This window comes from Enhydra lutris, unplaced genomic scaffold (genome assembly GCF_002288905.1).
Source record: "Enhydra lutris kenyoni isolate GAN:26980312 unplaced genomic scaffold, ASM228890v2 scaffoldscaffold42, whole genome shotgun sequence".
Lineage (NCBI taxonomy): Eukaryota > Metazoa > Chordata > Mammalia > Carnivora > Mustelidae > Enhydra > Enhydra lutris.
The window spans coordinates 15,456,229-15,472,208 of NW_019154126.1; the positions used below are offsets into that span (position 1 = coordinate 15,456,229).

At 42.9% G+C, this 15,980-nt stretch overlaps 1 protein-coding gene across 4 annotated transcripts in view; it reads right to left on the bottom strand.

Moving 5' to 3' along the window:
• The window catches only part of LOC111155526 (neuropilin 1), a 137,367-nt gene that overhangs the window by 17,912 nt on the left and 103,475 nt on the right, over positions 1–15,980 (bottom strand). For 2 of the 4 annotated variants that reach the window (XM_022515691.1, XM_022515693.1), the window contains exons 9-12: positions 12,493–12,824; positions 7,891–8,035; positions 4,582–4,665; positions 71–130 (exon numbers count right to left, since the gene is read on the bottom strand). In XM_022515691.1, coding sequence (XP_022371399.1) covers positions 71–130; positions 4,582–4,665; positions 7,891–8,035; positions 12,493–12,824 — 621 coding nt within the window. Of the gene's footprint in view, positions 1–70; positions 131–4,560; positions 4,666–7,890; positions 8,036–12,492; positions 12,825–15,980 lie in introns of all 4 variants that reach the window. The other 2 variants (XM_022515690.1, XM_022515694.1) reach the window with 1 other exon arrangement.

Consider the following 15,980-nt stretch of genomic DNA (forward strand, 5'->3'; position numbering starts at 1 on the left):
AGGGACGGGGGGAGGGGAGAGGCACACGTGAAATCTACCCTATTTTCTGTGTTTTTTATTTTTTTGATACCTGATTGTATGGTGCTGTCTATGACAGTTGGCTTCTCTGTGGTCAGCACAGTGGTACCGCCTGAAAAACACACAAAAAAGTAACATACGAAAATCAAGAAGAGGAAGCATTGTGCATAATATGCAGTAAGGAAATGCTGTAGGCTCAGGTACATCTGTTCAAGGCAAACCTTCTCCCTAGAAAATCCTTCCTTTAATTCCACCCTTGGAAACTGTTTTAGCGAGATTTTACCCACCGCAAGATCAAGCGTGCATAAACCACGATTTTGTCCTCAATACATGTATTCCTAAAAGCGTCCAGGCTGTACGGAGGGCCCAAGACTTCGTTCCAAGGGCATTCCCTGACTCCCCGAGCTAAGCGTGCTACACAGTTGGAACCATGGAAAAGCCAAAGCCTCCACACGTCCTCAGTGACTTGGGAATTGAACTCGACCTGGGCCTCTGAGCTTCAAATAGTTTCCCAAGGTTTCAAATGCGCGCCTTCAGGGGCGGCGCCGGGCTGTTCCCCACAGTCTGTTTGGAAAACTGAAGCTTCACGTGGTTTTTCCCAAGGACAAATATTCTGCCCAGCATGTGATTTGGAGAAGCTGCGGGAGAAGGCAGGAGCAGAAACACTGCATCACAGGCCCGGAGCCCTGGAAGGTGGCGCGGATGACCTCCTGAACCGAGTCAGCTTCCAATCAGCTGGGGTTGACTTTGGGATTCCGGGCGAAGGAACCAGGTGACATTTCAGCTTTACCCTCTTTTGTTCTGCATCTTGCTGCTACTGTTTTCTGCTCCTCCTCATTAAACTTCCGGTTTTTTTGTTTTGTTTTGGTTTGGTTTGGTTTGCTTTTTTTTTTTTTTTTTTTTTAAAGATTTTGTTTATTTGACAGAGAGAGAGAGAGCACAAGCAGGGGGAGAGGGAAAGGCAGGCTCCCCACCAAGCATGGAGCCTGATGCAGCGCTGGATCCCAGGACCCCGGGATCATGACCTGAGCCGAAGGCAGACGTTTAACCGACTGAGCCCCCCGGGCACCCCTAAATCTCTGTTTTAAGGTAGTGTTTTTGAGTTTTTGAACTTGCCAACCATAGAATCACCTGAGAGCCTGCTGAAGCTGTAGTTGCCAATCCACTAATCCTCCTCAGACCTCACCAAACCAGCATGTCCAGAGGTAAGGCCTTGAAATCTGAATTTTTGAAAGCTCCTTAGGTGAGTGTTAGAACCTACTACATGTGGGAGACACTGGCTTGCTGTTTTACTTAGGTTTTTGAGAAAAGCCATTTCTCCTTGCCTGTGTCTGGTATGGTCAGAGAGCATGTATTTGTTGCCCCAAGAGATAAGACCTTGGGCAGACTCGGGGACAGGGCAAGGGGTGGGCTCATGCAAATCATGGAGAGTTTTGGAGGCGGTTCTCAGGTGTCAACGTACACCTTCCAGTAGTATCGCTCAGTCAAGCTCTGTGATCATTTCTATTCTGCCCAGGCCCCGCAGCTTCCACAGATCAGAAATCATCCCGATCGTGAATCAGAGAGCCGTAAAATCATGCTCTTGGGATGGTAGGAAGAGTTTGGAGCTAATCGACTGCAGTACCAAGTCATGTTACCCTTGGTCTCCCCATAAATATGCTGGATGAGCGGTCACAGGTGTGCGTGGCCTCAGTGAGGCAGGCGCTAGGAAGAAGGAATTTTATATATTATGGGTTAAGAAGGTGAATCTATAATGGCAGAATTGGAGGGAGGCCAGAATACATTAGCGTTCTGTTCCCAGTGGTCTTAGGGGAGAAAGACTCAAGGTGAAAATTCACTTTTTTAAAACCGATATGCATTATCAGTTTTGTTATAGGTTGGGAGCCAAATTCTGCTGTTGAGTACACACAGATCCAATGTGAAATTTGGCCTCCCGGTGCCTTTGAAACCAATTGTATTATCTAATGACTTCAAAGACATTTGCAAATGAGTAACTTCAGGGGTGAATTTTCACCTTGGCAAGCAAGTACGGGAGAGCACAATCTCTCCTCATTTCCATGCATTCGGTACAGTTCACCTGGAATTCACCGTTGTTTGTAAGTAACAAGCATATTGCTAAAATACTTATTTCCCACCATATTCAAAGTGTTACCCCAGGAGAAGAGATTGAAGTGACGCAATCTGTGTGAAGGAACCAATCACCATGCGAGAGAGCATTCACCCTAATTTCTACCTTCCCTCCGCTCAAGGTTAAAGTGAGGATGCTTTTACCTTGGCTCCGTTATATTCAACGTGCCCAGTTTGAGGCTTTGCCGGTAAAGGCTGTGACAGAAGCAGCAAGGAAGGTGCAGAGCTGCGCCTGAGCCTAAACGTGAGCTATTCCTATGTGAGAGCACACCTGGATGCTGGGAGGCTTCTGCTTCCCACAAAAACTTCTACACATGCGCACACCCTTTCTCAGAGAAGGAGAACCCATAGCTCCATAAAACAAAATAAGTAAACAAAAACAAAAACAAAGACAAAAACAAAACCCAAGTTGGCTGTTAATGCAATCAATGAAGTTGAAACATGAGATTCCTACTGAAATCACCTCTTCTTGATGGGGGCAGGGAGCGGGTATCAACAAGACCTCTGGAAGTTCCTAATATATTTATGTATTTAGAGATATTGAGACAAATGGGCTGACTTGAGAAAATGGCTTTTCTTTTTTTGCCACGGTAATATGAAAAAAAAATTAGAACTTTTTTCAGTGTGACCAATAAATGATTTTAAATGCTGTAGATAAACTATAAACTTGTAACTCTTAGAAGACTGTCAGTGTTTCCACTATAAACGACCCATTTTCTGTGGTGTGTTACTCGTTGCCATACATAATTTGCTCCAGGCTAACATACTTGCCCTGTTTCATTCAAAGGCTTTAGTTTCAATTGATTCAGTCATGAACTGATGCAAAAATAAGAAGGTTAGTTGTTCTGAAACGAGGAGTAAATCGGAGTCTTTGTTTCTAATCAATATTAACTGACCACTTTAGGGTTTATAAAGAAAGAACCCTCTCCACAACAGGGCAATTGAAAGGGTATACTGTGATGAGTACAGTCATTCCTTTTTAGGAGGAATTTCACTATGGATGTGTGATGGGGTCCACGAAAGCCCTGAGGTCTGTGGCAGGGTGTTTACAAGCAATCCTGGGAAGGTTCCACAGGACCTGGTTCATAGAATGGTACTCTGTTCTTAACACCAGCTGTAGGGGTTTCAGCTTGAACTTGACATCTCACAAAGAAAATGCCTCTGCATTAATTAGTTTTTGTGGCTTGTGGCTACTTACATACAGGATTTGTTTTCAGAAGCCCATGGTAACATTTATTGGCCCTATGACTGTAAGTGATTATCCTAGAAATTTGGAGGGGGGCAGCCTTAGAAGCTGGGATTTAAATGGAAACCTGGTTCATGGTACAACATTTCTAAGCTTGATTTGACCCCTTATTCTATCGGAGAGTGGAGCTCTCTCGTTCCTTCAGAGGAGAGCTTTTGAAGTAATTGGAAATGTACTGTGGGACGTTTCCTTGTAGATTTCATATTAATGCGTTAGCCAAAAACATGGCACTCTTATGAAGTTAGATGGGAACGCCTTCAGTTTCGCCCATGGAAATTAATTATGTGGGCTCTCTGAGTCCCTTCTGGGTAAAAATACAGACCTACAGCCAAGGGCTCGTGTTTAATGTAAAATGAGAGTCAGATGCTAGATGAAACTGCATTTTGACCTGGGTGGCAGTAAAGGTCCCACAGTGCCTTTGGCCACAATCGGGTGAAAATCCTACTGCCTTGGCGCATTTCCAGCTGGTACAATTCCATTTCCCCCCCCTTGTCTAATATTTCCTCTACCATTCCAAGGAGAAGAGAAGGTCACTTTTGAGCTCTCAAGGTTTTAGAATGTTACAGAGTAATACCCTAAATTAATTAGTGAGGTATTTGGCACACACCATCCCTGATATATTTGCTAGTTGTTCCTGATGTGAAATAAGAATTCTGCCTTTGTAGGTTTTAATGTAACAGGATTTACAAAATCCCCACTTAAAAGCTGCATTTCAAATAGAAGCCCAATTTCATCAATTCGTTGGGTAAAGGTTCCACTCAAAACATTTCATCCTGGTTAGAAAATGAAAAGAAACATTCTAAAGTGTGTGGTTAGTATGGGCCATGCGTGTGGTATGAGGGTGGGGGTTTGGAGATAAGGATGAGTCATGCACATTTAGCCATGGTGGAGAAATTCTTATTCGCTGACCATCCTAGCCTCTGGCTCTGGAAACGGCTCAAATTATTGTTTTGCATGGTGGTGGCAGGATAGCAGGAGGGAAGGAAGATGGCGGGAAGGAAGATGGCTCCGCAGCTCTGCCACCACCCGGACCCCGGCCATGGTCACGGCTGGGAGGAGTTACGTGAACACACACACACACACACACACACACACACACATGAACTAGCCAGTCTCAATCCCAACATGACTGAAATGGCACAGCAATGGGATGAGGATGGTTTCTGCACCTGTGAGCTGGAAGTCATCACCTGTGCCGCTGTGGCAGTTGGCCTGGTCGTCATCACATTCATCCACCAGGTTCCCGTTGGGAGTAGTTGGTCCAGCTGTAGGTGCTGAAATGAGATCCAAGGATTATGATCTCACACCTCTGCAATGTACTTACCGGGCTCTGGCTAGGGAACCCCCTAACGCCTTTGCAGAAAACTCTAATCCATGGTAAGAAGACCAGGAGCATGGCTTGCCTCTCTTTCAGGCACTAAATATACTTGGATTTAGCAGAATGCATTGGGGACTGCTTTGTTTTGGTATTTGATCACTATCTGCGGAGGAGAGTTGGCAGCCCTAGCATTTTATACATTGTTATCTACATAAACATCCTTTTTCTGAAAAGTGCTTGAGTTCTCTCACTGGTTATTTATTCATGACCCTGGAATTGAGAACTTTGATGAGAGAGATCCTGCTTCAAATGTTTCTCCTTTCATTTTCAATGTGCTAGAGAACTCGTTTGTCATGAATTCTTTTACATTCTTAGGATTTGCTAAGTTTGCTAAGTTGGTATTATAATTTTTCCCCAAAAGGGAGTCTCAAGATTCTCTTTTAGGACAATATTGTTGTTTATTTTTTTTTAATTAGATTTAATCCATTTCCCTTTAAGTAAGCTTCACAACTTGGGACCCCCCTCTCGGGGGCAGGTGTTTGAGAGGAGTTGTCTTAGATATCCTGGGGTCATTTTCCCTGAACTCCCTAGGGGATTGCATTCCAACCCTGGCAGGTAGTCCTGTATCTTTGAGCTTGTAGTTGAAAAGTAGCCAACATTAATCAAAGACGGCTTTTGAAGTTCTTTAAATTTAGTTTGGTCTATTATTTTTCAGCCTGTTACTCATTCTTGCAATCTGTTTAATATTTTACAGTTTTCGGCATTACATTTCACTTTACAAGACTTGAGATAAGGTACAGCTCTCCTGATGTCTGAGAACACAGACAAGACAGTGGGAGCGGGTGTGTGTGGGGGCGGGGTGGAGGGGCCGTTCTCTGAGAGCTTCCGGCCAGTAGGACTGTGTTGGTAACTGCTTCTTTCTCAATAAAAATTTGATACTCTTTGTAATTGTGCTTAATTACTGAGCAGAATTATGACAAATATAGAAATGTAGCTAGTTTCAACTTCCCTAACTGCCCAGGACACACACCAGTAATAACTAGGGAGAATGTGCATTCCGTCCAGGTGTACAATGTAGACTTTGTACAATGCCAAGCACACATTCTGGACTCCACTTGTCGCTATCACTGAATCAAGAGAACCCCTCCTGGAGGTCCAGACTCTCGTGACACTTTCAAGTATTTAAAACTCTCTATTCATCTTCCTTACGCGGTATTTATCGAGAAGGAGTTCTTCATTGGAAGAGACCCAGGGTAGGACATGGTTTAAACTGAAAAAGTAGAAAGTGAATAATCTTAATATCCCAACTTGAATACTTGAATGTATTTTCTCTTCTGTGATTCTCTAATTATTTCTTGTAAATGCTAGCCCAAAGTAGGACGGACATGTGTGCAAGGCTGAGTTATAACCCCCTGTCTTTCTCTGTTCCTCTAGGTATCTTCTGGAGTATAAGGCATGGAGTAGATATTTACTAAGGGCCTGTTAATCATTTTAAGGAATTAAAAAAACAAACAAACAAAAAATCACTCCCTTTCACCAGTTGTGTCAAAAAGCTTTGACGTTACTTTCCCCGGATGTTGGCTTCTCCTATGGCTCCGGGCAACTTCCTCACTTTTGTGAGCCCTTGGAAACATCTGCAGCAAATCTCTTCACCAACCATTTCTACCTCACTACAAGAGTTGACACTGGCAAGCTGCCACCAGCCTCAATCTTTTCAACCAACAATTCATTCCACCTCTTAAATCTGTGTTGCTTTCCAGAATCCAGGCTAATGACCTGCACCATAGTGGCAGACTCCCTTTTCCAGATGAGCACATTTCTAGCCAATGGAATGAACATGTCTGCAATTGGTTTGATCTGCCTGTCTCTTCTCTTTCTCGGTACCTTTGCCAAAGTCCTGGCACATAGTCATTTTTAGTCTGTGTTGATAGTGACTGGATAGTTCAGAGGTCTGGACATGGCTCCAGATATAGAAACAACTACACAATAAAGAATGGGAGATAATGGCCTGCTTTAAAATAAATACATACAAAAGTAGCTATGAATTATTCACTAGGATGGTGATTTATAGCTTGAGATTCTCTAGTGCATAAGCAAAGTTTTATGATGTTTAATGTGCTCAAGAATGTAATTATATTTGGGTAGCTCAAAACACAAATAATTTTGAAACCACGAGAAGGTGATATTAAAAAGCATTCTTCAAAACAACCATGAGCATATGCTCAGTTGATTAACATCTGGGAACCAACAATAGCCATCCTCAGAGCTAACCTGAAGAAAGACCTTTATGGGGATGGAAAAGTTGGTTACTCATTGATGCTCAAATTTAAGGCAGATGGGAATTCTAATGCACAAAAGCATTCGATAGTACAATAAACAAACATGGCATCATTTTTTTTCAAACATTCCTCTTATTTATTATGTGATAAAAAGGCAGAGCTGTGTGCAGTTCCAAGGTCAGTGTGTGAAATGAATTTGTCCTTGGCATGACTTTCATATGATAAATTTATGCAGTAATATCCTTGAATGGATCTCAGTGCCCATTCAGACATATTATCTCATGTAAAGTTTTGTTTCTCTGCAGCAGTCTGAGAAATTCATTCAGGGTAATTCTGCTATTTCAGTCTGTCAAATGCCCCTTCCCACTAGGATGTGATGGTAGTTACCACTGCAGACAAAAACTTGAATCAGACAGATGGCTGAACAAGACTGGAAAAGTCAAAAGAACTGGTGGTTTCCAGGCATTGAGGGCAAACTGCCTAATGGGTGGGGAGTTTACTTTGGAGTGATGGGAGTATCTTGGAACTAGACAGAACAATGTCTTGGTTGCATACATAATTGTGAATGTATTAAATGCCCCTGAATTGTTCACTTAAAAATGATCAATTTCCTATTATGCAAATTTCATCTCAATAAATATTTTTTTAAAAAGTCAAAGGAGGCAACCCACAGAACCTGAGGAGAGTTCTGCGAACAACCAAAACACTGTTCGCAAAACAACCAAGGCACTCTTGCGTGGAATGTGCCGGAATGTTGAGCCTCCAGGACTGGCAGACCCAGAGGCAGTAACCCCCCGGGGGAAAAACTAGCCATTTGCAGCAGCACCCTCAGGGGCATAAATGCATGAAGTAAGAGATTTAAAAACTGGGGAACTAGAAGGGACTCTGGGAATTGTAATTACCTTCCAGTTCACAGCCAAGCAGCTCCATCCGCAGCCCTAGTCCTCCATGAGTGGCTCTCTCAGGGTAGATCCTGATGAATCGTGTGGAAAGAGGTGGAAAAGTCCGCAGCTCAGGTGTATCGTAGTTGTTGTTGCCTTCAAAAGACTGTGAAGTATGAGAAACGCCATTACTGATAAAACCTCCCTTTCGGCAGAAAAGTCCCCCTCCCCCACTTCAGGACTCTTAATAAGGCAGAGAAATAGACTCCACCCCACCGCTTCATAAATGGCCGACACCTCTTTTACAAATGAGGAAGTGGAAAAAAAAACAACAATTAAAGCTTCTCCAAGAGGTGACAGATATTATTTCTCAGAAACTTCGGAGCACACACGGAGGCTATCCCAGAAGCTGAGGGTTTAATGAGACACGTTTTCAATGACATGCTGATGTGCCTGGGAGAAGCGACACTTCCACCACTTCCTTGAGGTGGAGGAAGATAACTCAGGAAGAGAAGCTGCCATTTTTCAGAGCGATAATAGAACAGCACATTTCCAACAACGATGCCTGTTACATCCTCTTAAAGGAGCCGGTCCTAGTTTTGCTAAGATCCATAGAAGGGATTAAACTCCTGAAGTAGAAGATATTAAATGTAATGCCGTGCAAAGGCAATTTAGTCAGGAACTGGGGTTATTCCAACCCACTGAAATTGCTATTTACTGAAGCAGTACCACCCGTGGGAGGGAGGCATTTGTACATAAAAGACCTTCTCATCTCAGGAAGGTAACAAGGGTCCTGACCATGGAGTGAGGTCCTGAGGGCCGGCTGAACTGCAGAGTAAATGAAGTACATTCCTAACTTGAAGACGCTGTGGCATTCTTCTGCAGCCAGGCAGCCCATGGCCGATGCGGCGACTTGATTATTTTAGTCCCCTTTTTACACGGACAGGAAAAGGTCAAAATCCTTGAGTGGAATCGTAAGAAGTTGGAACAATAACTTTTGCAAGAAACAGATAAGACTTCTTACGTCCTCTTCTCTCAACTTCATTCTTAATCCTGTCCAGGGTGGGAGGTGGGGAAGGGGGATTAGGAAAATCAAACCACCTTATCATTCAGAGTGTCTCTTATATGCATCAAACATTGCACAATATTTACAGGTACAAGGCATTGTTCTAAGTGCTTGAAATAGAAGAATTCATTTAATCCTCAGGTAGGTTCTATCATTACGTCCAGCTTACAGATAAGGCACAGAGAAGTTGAGTAATTGCCCATGGCTCTATGTATAATAAGTGTCAGAACCAGGGTTCAAACCTACGTAGTCTTGACTGGTGCCCTTAGAAAGGATCTAGTCTAATCTCATTAAATTCAGGAATCTGAGGTCTATAACCAAGGCAACATATTTAGTTTTCTTAATGTTTCCTTAAGTGTATTGCAGTTTGGACTACCAAACCTAGCAGATCAGATTGAGTGGATGGCCAGCTCCAGACCAAGTCAGTCAGGAGCAGGGACAATACCCAATGGCTGGGTCAAGACGTTCCAAACCAGCAAAAGATGTGATCATTCAGCAGGAGAAATATCAGGGCTAAAGGGGACACACATGTAAGAGAAGAGAGAACAACTGGGTGGGCTGTGACATGACTAGAGGTTCTCTGAGTTCTAGAAGGAAATTAATCACCCTTTTCCAGTTCAGAAAAGCCTCCAGGAATCTAAAAGGACATGGTTAACATAGCCCCGCTTCTCCCCCTTAAAGCTTCCTTCTATTATTTTCACGTAAATAACAGTAAATTCACAATTGGGGTTCTGCACTCTTGATGGAACACAGTTGGCTTCCAGTCACTGAGAATCTGACATACGTTATTGTTAGGCCCAATTAAGTGTCGTCAGCGAGGTATAATTATGATGAAAACAACATTGCTACACATGCCTGTTCTGTTGATGTTAACAAAGCTCCAACAATCACAGGAGAAAAGCACTTAGAGTTATGGAATCCGGGCTCTTCTTCTCATTTTAACTCGAGTCAAGAATTAGCACAATGTAAAAACATTATAAAAGCTGACGGGGATGAGCTGGGAAGAGTATTAGCGGTGAAGAGCCATATGGAACTGGGCTAACTTTGTTAACATGAGGCTGTTTGTGAAGTATCTTTGTGTCCTTTTACGAATCATGTTCTGGAAGAAGAGAGCTCTGGGCCTTAGATCCCCTCTTTGCTCCTGAGAAGTCTAGTCAATGCAGAGACTCTAATATACCTTGTTCATTATGGCTACTGGAGGGTAGGAAGTGAGAAGCAAGGTCTTTTCAATCCTTCAAAGTCCTGTTGCATTCATAAGAACAGTGCTCACTCTAGTATTACACAAAAGATACTTGGCATTCTACGCAGGTAACCTTCCTTTGTAAGTTTAAATATAATACATTAAATATTGTTGTATATGTTATTGTTATATACGTTAAATATAATATGTTAAATATCGTCATACAATTCAGTAATAGGTATGCTCCTAACCTGAAGGTTTTACCTGCGCCCTTTTGCATCTTAAAGATTTTATGTCGGGAGAGGGACATACCAGGAGTCGCAGACTGGGCTCTATGTAAATAATTTAGACGGTTTTGTGGTTTTAAATATCACAGGAAGACGATAATGACGGATAAAATAATATTTGAGGAGAAAAATCTCACATACTCATGAACGGAGTTTTTTGGTTGGAATTGAAAACTGTGTCCTGGCTTAGGGTGGAATTCTGTAAGCAAAGTACTACCCCAGAGCAATAGCTTTAGCTCTGGACTTAATTACAGATGCGACGAGGCATCTTATCCAAAGCATAAGGCACTTGGTTTCTTTCTGTTGTGGAACCCCTGTGTTGAAGAACAAACTTGTCACAACAGCATTGGCCCTGCTGATGTGTGGCAGTCTCTCACTTGGTGATCGAGTCAGAAGGCTCACCACTCCTCAGAAGAGATCGGCTCTTAGGGGAACGCCAGTGTCTGATGTTTATTTTACTTTTTCTTTTACCAAAACAAGAGGGCTAGACATAAAAGGGGGAAATGAAATGAACATACGAAAGAGAGTAGCTGCATGTAGATTAAAAAAAAAAAACAAAAACAAAAACTGGAAATATTTTGGAAACCACAAGTGAAGCAGGGGTGAGATGGGAGAGAAATTTTTACATTTCCGACAGCATCGTGGCTGTTGGTGGCCTGCCACACTGGTGCTGATCATAGCCCGTGGGGGGACAGGAGGTCTCTGCAGAGCCTCACATCTGGACAGAGGGGGAGCTGGCGGTGCCGGCGGGCTTTTGTCTCCTGTCTGCAACACCCTTGGCCTGAGTCACTTTTATCAAGCCATATTCCCACGCTTGCTTAGAGTGGGAGCAAGGATAACATTCCCGCCAATGGGCTCAGATCTTTTCACAAAAGGAGTGGGTCTTGGGCAAAGCAGGCAAGGAAAGCCAATTGTGTTGGGTGTGTTGATGGCTGAATACCGTTCCCACAGAGCAGACAGAATGGACGGGCTGTGGCTTGCTAGTTATTTCATCCTCAAACCAGCTATTGGGTCCCCCAGCATACTCTTGGGTGTCCTCTCCTGATTGGTGTTGTGGGCTCAGGACATGCAAATAAGTTTGACCATCAGTCCAACTAAAACATAATTACTAAAGAAGATCTGTGGGGAATGTTGGAATATCTCCCTTTCCACTGGGTCAAGAACCAACCATATTTAAAAAGGTTCCAATGCACTAAAAACATATGGAAGCACGATTCATGAAAGCCAAAAGGGAGAAGCAACAATAGGGCCCGTCGGTGGATGAATGGATACACAAAGTGTGGTGTGTGCATACAAGAGAATATCGTTCAGCTTGAAAAAAAAAAAAGAAAAAAGGAATCCTGCCACAATGCTAGGACATTGTGCTAAGGAAAATAAGACAGTCATGAATGTTCAAATATTGTATGATCCCAGTTATGTGAGGCTCCTAGAGAAGTCAAATTCATAGAGATAGAAAATGGAATGGTGGTTTCCAGGAGATGGGGGGTCGGTGGATGGGAGCTATTGCTCCGTGGATCTAGAGTTTCAGTTTTGCAAGTTGACGAAGTTCTGGAGATGGTTTGCAAAACAATATCAATGTACTTCACACCACTGACCTGTACAGCTGAAAAGGTTAACATTGGAAATTTTATGTTATGTGTCTTTCACCACAAGTAAAAAGTAAACAACAACAACAACAACAAAAAAAAACCAACCCAAAAACATTTAAAAAAGGGAAGTGTGAGAGAAGGGGAAAGGAATGGGAGGGGGTGCTAAGAGATTAGGATCTGCAGTTTCTACTGGGTTGCCCTGTCAACCCCCAGACCCCCAACCTCTGGGCCACCCTGTCTCCTGAGTGTTGAGCTTTCTGCTGTTCCCTAAGGGACGAACGGTGATCAACAATGCTCTCCTGTGTTGCTCTCAGAAACCATGTTCAGTACTTCATTTCCAGCTTCCCTAGAATGGGGGTCTTATGGACACCATCAAACACCTCCACTGATGTCACGGCTTAAAAGAAATATGAAGTCGTACTTCTTCAGGAAAATGCAGGAGGTCCTTGACCTTGGTCAACGACTCGAGAAAGGACTTCATCCCCAGTCCCTGGACCTCACCTTAGCCTTGCGCTTGCTGTCATCCATGATCATTTTCCAGTCTGAGCCATTGTTGCTGTATCCGATCTTGAATTTCCTCATGAACACTTTGTTCTCTCGGTGCTTCCCCCCCTGAATGATGATGCCCCTCACAATCTTCTCTTCCCCCAGATCCACCTGGAGCCACTCATTTATGTATGGGTGGGGTGCGGGTGGCAGTGCCCAACCTGAGCGACTGGTTACCAGACGAATATTTTCAGGCATCCAGTTTCTCTCCCCTTGGTTTGATGCTGTTATCTGGGAGTCCGAGATAAGTCCAGACACCATACCCAACATGCCGGAGCAAGGGTAATCTAGAGGGTGGAATGAAATAGATGACATGAGATGGTTTTCTACAAGCCTCCGTGCTTAGAAAGAGAATACCACAGATTGAACTGGCCCATTGTCTGTAGCCATTCATACACATGTTTAAGTCTCTGCATCGTTTGATATTAAACCAGAGCTTTCCCTCCCTCAAACTTTTCTCCTACACTTGCAGAACTCCCCTCCCAGACGCACTTTCCAATTAAGAAAATCTTCCATAAAGACATACACGTCCGTCTTTCTGAGTTCTTCCAAGTTTAATGTCAAAGTATTGATCTTGCAGTCTCTTTGGTACCCAGAACTTATTCCAGATCTAGTACAGGCCCTGCCCAACAGAGGTTCAGTTTATGACAGGTGGGAGATGTGAAGTCAGTAATTTCAACAGCAGGAAGCTGTCCTGACCACTCCTTGTTCTAACTGCATTAGGAGCTTTCCACACAAATATCCATTGTTATCTCAAATGTACCGTGTCCAAATCCAAACGGTCCTTTTCCCTTGACGCTGAAACCCTTTACCAAACTCTGTGTTTTAACCAGTGGAACCGCCAACCAGCTAGTTCCTGCTTAGTCATCTCGTCTCCCCCTATCTTACATTTTGGCATTCCTGTTCTGCTATGTAAACCTGTCATGGTTTTGTTTAAAAAAAAAAAAAAAAGAAATCAAGAAAAAAAGAAAAAGAAAAAGAAGTCTGTTGGCCCAGACTTGTGGTCCCCGTTTCCTTCGGCATCATCCTGGTCTGCGCCCTCCAGGCCAAGGTGCTAAATGGTCTGGCTGTCCTGTCAGACCCCAGCTGTGAATTTATACCACCCGTAACTGCCAATTCATTTTTCCTAAACATTTTTCTGCAATATCATCCTTACGCTCAAAAATCTTCCATCGCTAAGTAAAATAAGCCAGACACAAAAGGACAAATATGAGGTACCTAGAATAGTCAAACACATAAAGAGGAAGTAGAGTGGTGTTTGCCACGGGCTGGTAGGAGGCGAGAATAGGGAGGTAGAATTTAACGGGTACAGGGTTTTAGTTTGGGATAATGAAAAGCTCTGGAGTTGGATGGTGGTGATGGTTGCACAGGACTGTGATTGTACGTAACACACCTCAATCGTACACTTAAAATTGTTAAAATGGTAAATTTTATGTAATGCATATTTACCACAATAATAAAAGAGCTTTGGAAAATTTCTATGGCTTTCTACTATTTATAGGACCATATAAAAAGTCTCTATCCGGCTTTTGAGACCTTTATTTTGGTTTCACACTGTTTTTCTAATTTTATTTCCTCTTACTGACAGTATATTCCAGCTAATCCATTTTCTTCTCTAATCATCATCATTGCCTTTGATCACAATGTTCCTGCTGCTCCTTGTCCTCCTGCAGACAGAAGTAAGGTCCACTAAAACCTTAGAAGCCAGCCTCAGACTCTTCATGAAAACTTCCCCAACTACTCTAGCCTTTGTTCTGAAGTCTCCCTCCTCAGAAATATGATGGTCCATGCGAGAAGTAGCACAGAGTTTTGCATTAAACTGTTCTCTCCTTGTTTTTAAGACTGGTCATCTTGTATCCACAGCTAGATTAGAAATTCCTCGAAGGCAAGGAACAGCATCAGATCTTTCTATATCTTCTACAGCAGCCCAAATAGCTTCTGAGCATAAGGAGAGTATCAATCATTGATTAATTGATTGGTGACTTAATAACAAACTGATCAATCATTCTCCTTTCAAGGACATCCATAAGAACGATAACCTATTTTTCTTTGAAATACTCAATTTTGCATAATATAATTCAAATTCAGCTTAATATAACCATCTTGGGGGTGCCTGGGTGGCTCAGTGGGTTAAGCCTCTGCCTTCGCCTCAGGTCATGATCTCAGACCTGGGATCGATCCCCACATCGGGCTCTCTGCTCAGTGGGGGGCCTGCTTCCCCCTCTCTCTCTGCCTGCCTCTCTGCCTGCTTGTGATCTCTCTCTCTCTGTGTCTAATAAATAAATAAAAAAAATATAACCATCTTAACCGAGAGGCATACATTTAATGCAATTAAACTGTGTCCATGTTAGCTGCCCTTAAGAATGAATTACTCAGACACTTTCCACATGAGGTGTACATTTCAGGTCATGTCATTTCTTTACCCAAGCATTCAGTCCCGGCTCAACCAAGAATTACGCATGTACTGTCAACCAAGCCTGCCAGGCTTTCCAGATCATGGCTTTGCAAAGCCCCTCCTCATTTACCCCTTTTTGCTGGAGGCAAGTGAAATAAAGCACTTCCTTATCGTGGTGAGAAGGAGGGAAGCTTTCTCTCATTCTGTTCCTTTCCCTCCACTTGAAAGTCCCCATTATCTTGCCCTCCCCACTATCTAAACCACTAAAAATCTTGAACCGTTTTCAAGTGCTACAATTTTCCCCATCTTTCCAACTAGGTGTGGTTCTCCTTTTCTGAGCTTCTTATTAGCCCTTGATCTGCATTTCTCCTGTACAGATGACCATATTCTGCTCCTGGAGTGCTGCTATTAGCCTCACCAGATTTTAAGTTCTTTGGAGACATGAATCACACCATATCTAAAAATTTTCTATGACTCCTCAAGCCTGGTTTCTCTATAGTATTTACTTAACAAATATTTGTTGAATGAATCAACTTATGAACACAATAAAGGCAGCTGTCATTTTTTGTTAAGCACTCCTTCCTGTAATTCAGTCACAGTATTTGCTCCAATCTGGGATCTGGAAACCCAGAACAAACTCAATGGGGATGAAAAAAAAATTATAAGAAGTATTTTACTGAGGGTCTATAAAACTATAGTGCTAAAAATAGGAGTCACATTTTTGGTCACTGTGGTCACACCTGACTGATTCAAAATCAGCCTTTATAAAGAAAATGTTTAGCTGGTAATAAGTATCAGATGTGACCATCTGGAGAAAAACACAATTAATCTGAATATTGTAAGGAGAGCACAACCTTTACCAGATTAACGCGCTTTCTCTAATGCAGACTTGGCTAAGGTGCTTTTTACACACCCACAAACCATGTGATGCCCAGCCCCCTTCAGCCAACATATCCACAGTACAGTTAGTTACTCATCCCTTCTGTAAGTCGGCCTTACCCAAAAAGAACAATGAAGAAACACCTTGATTTGCCCTTGACTAAAAATT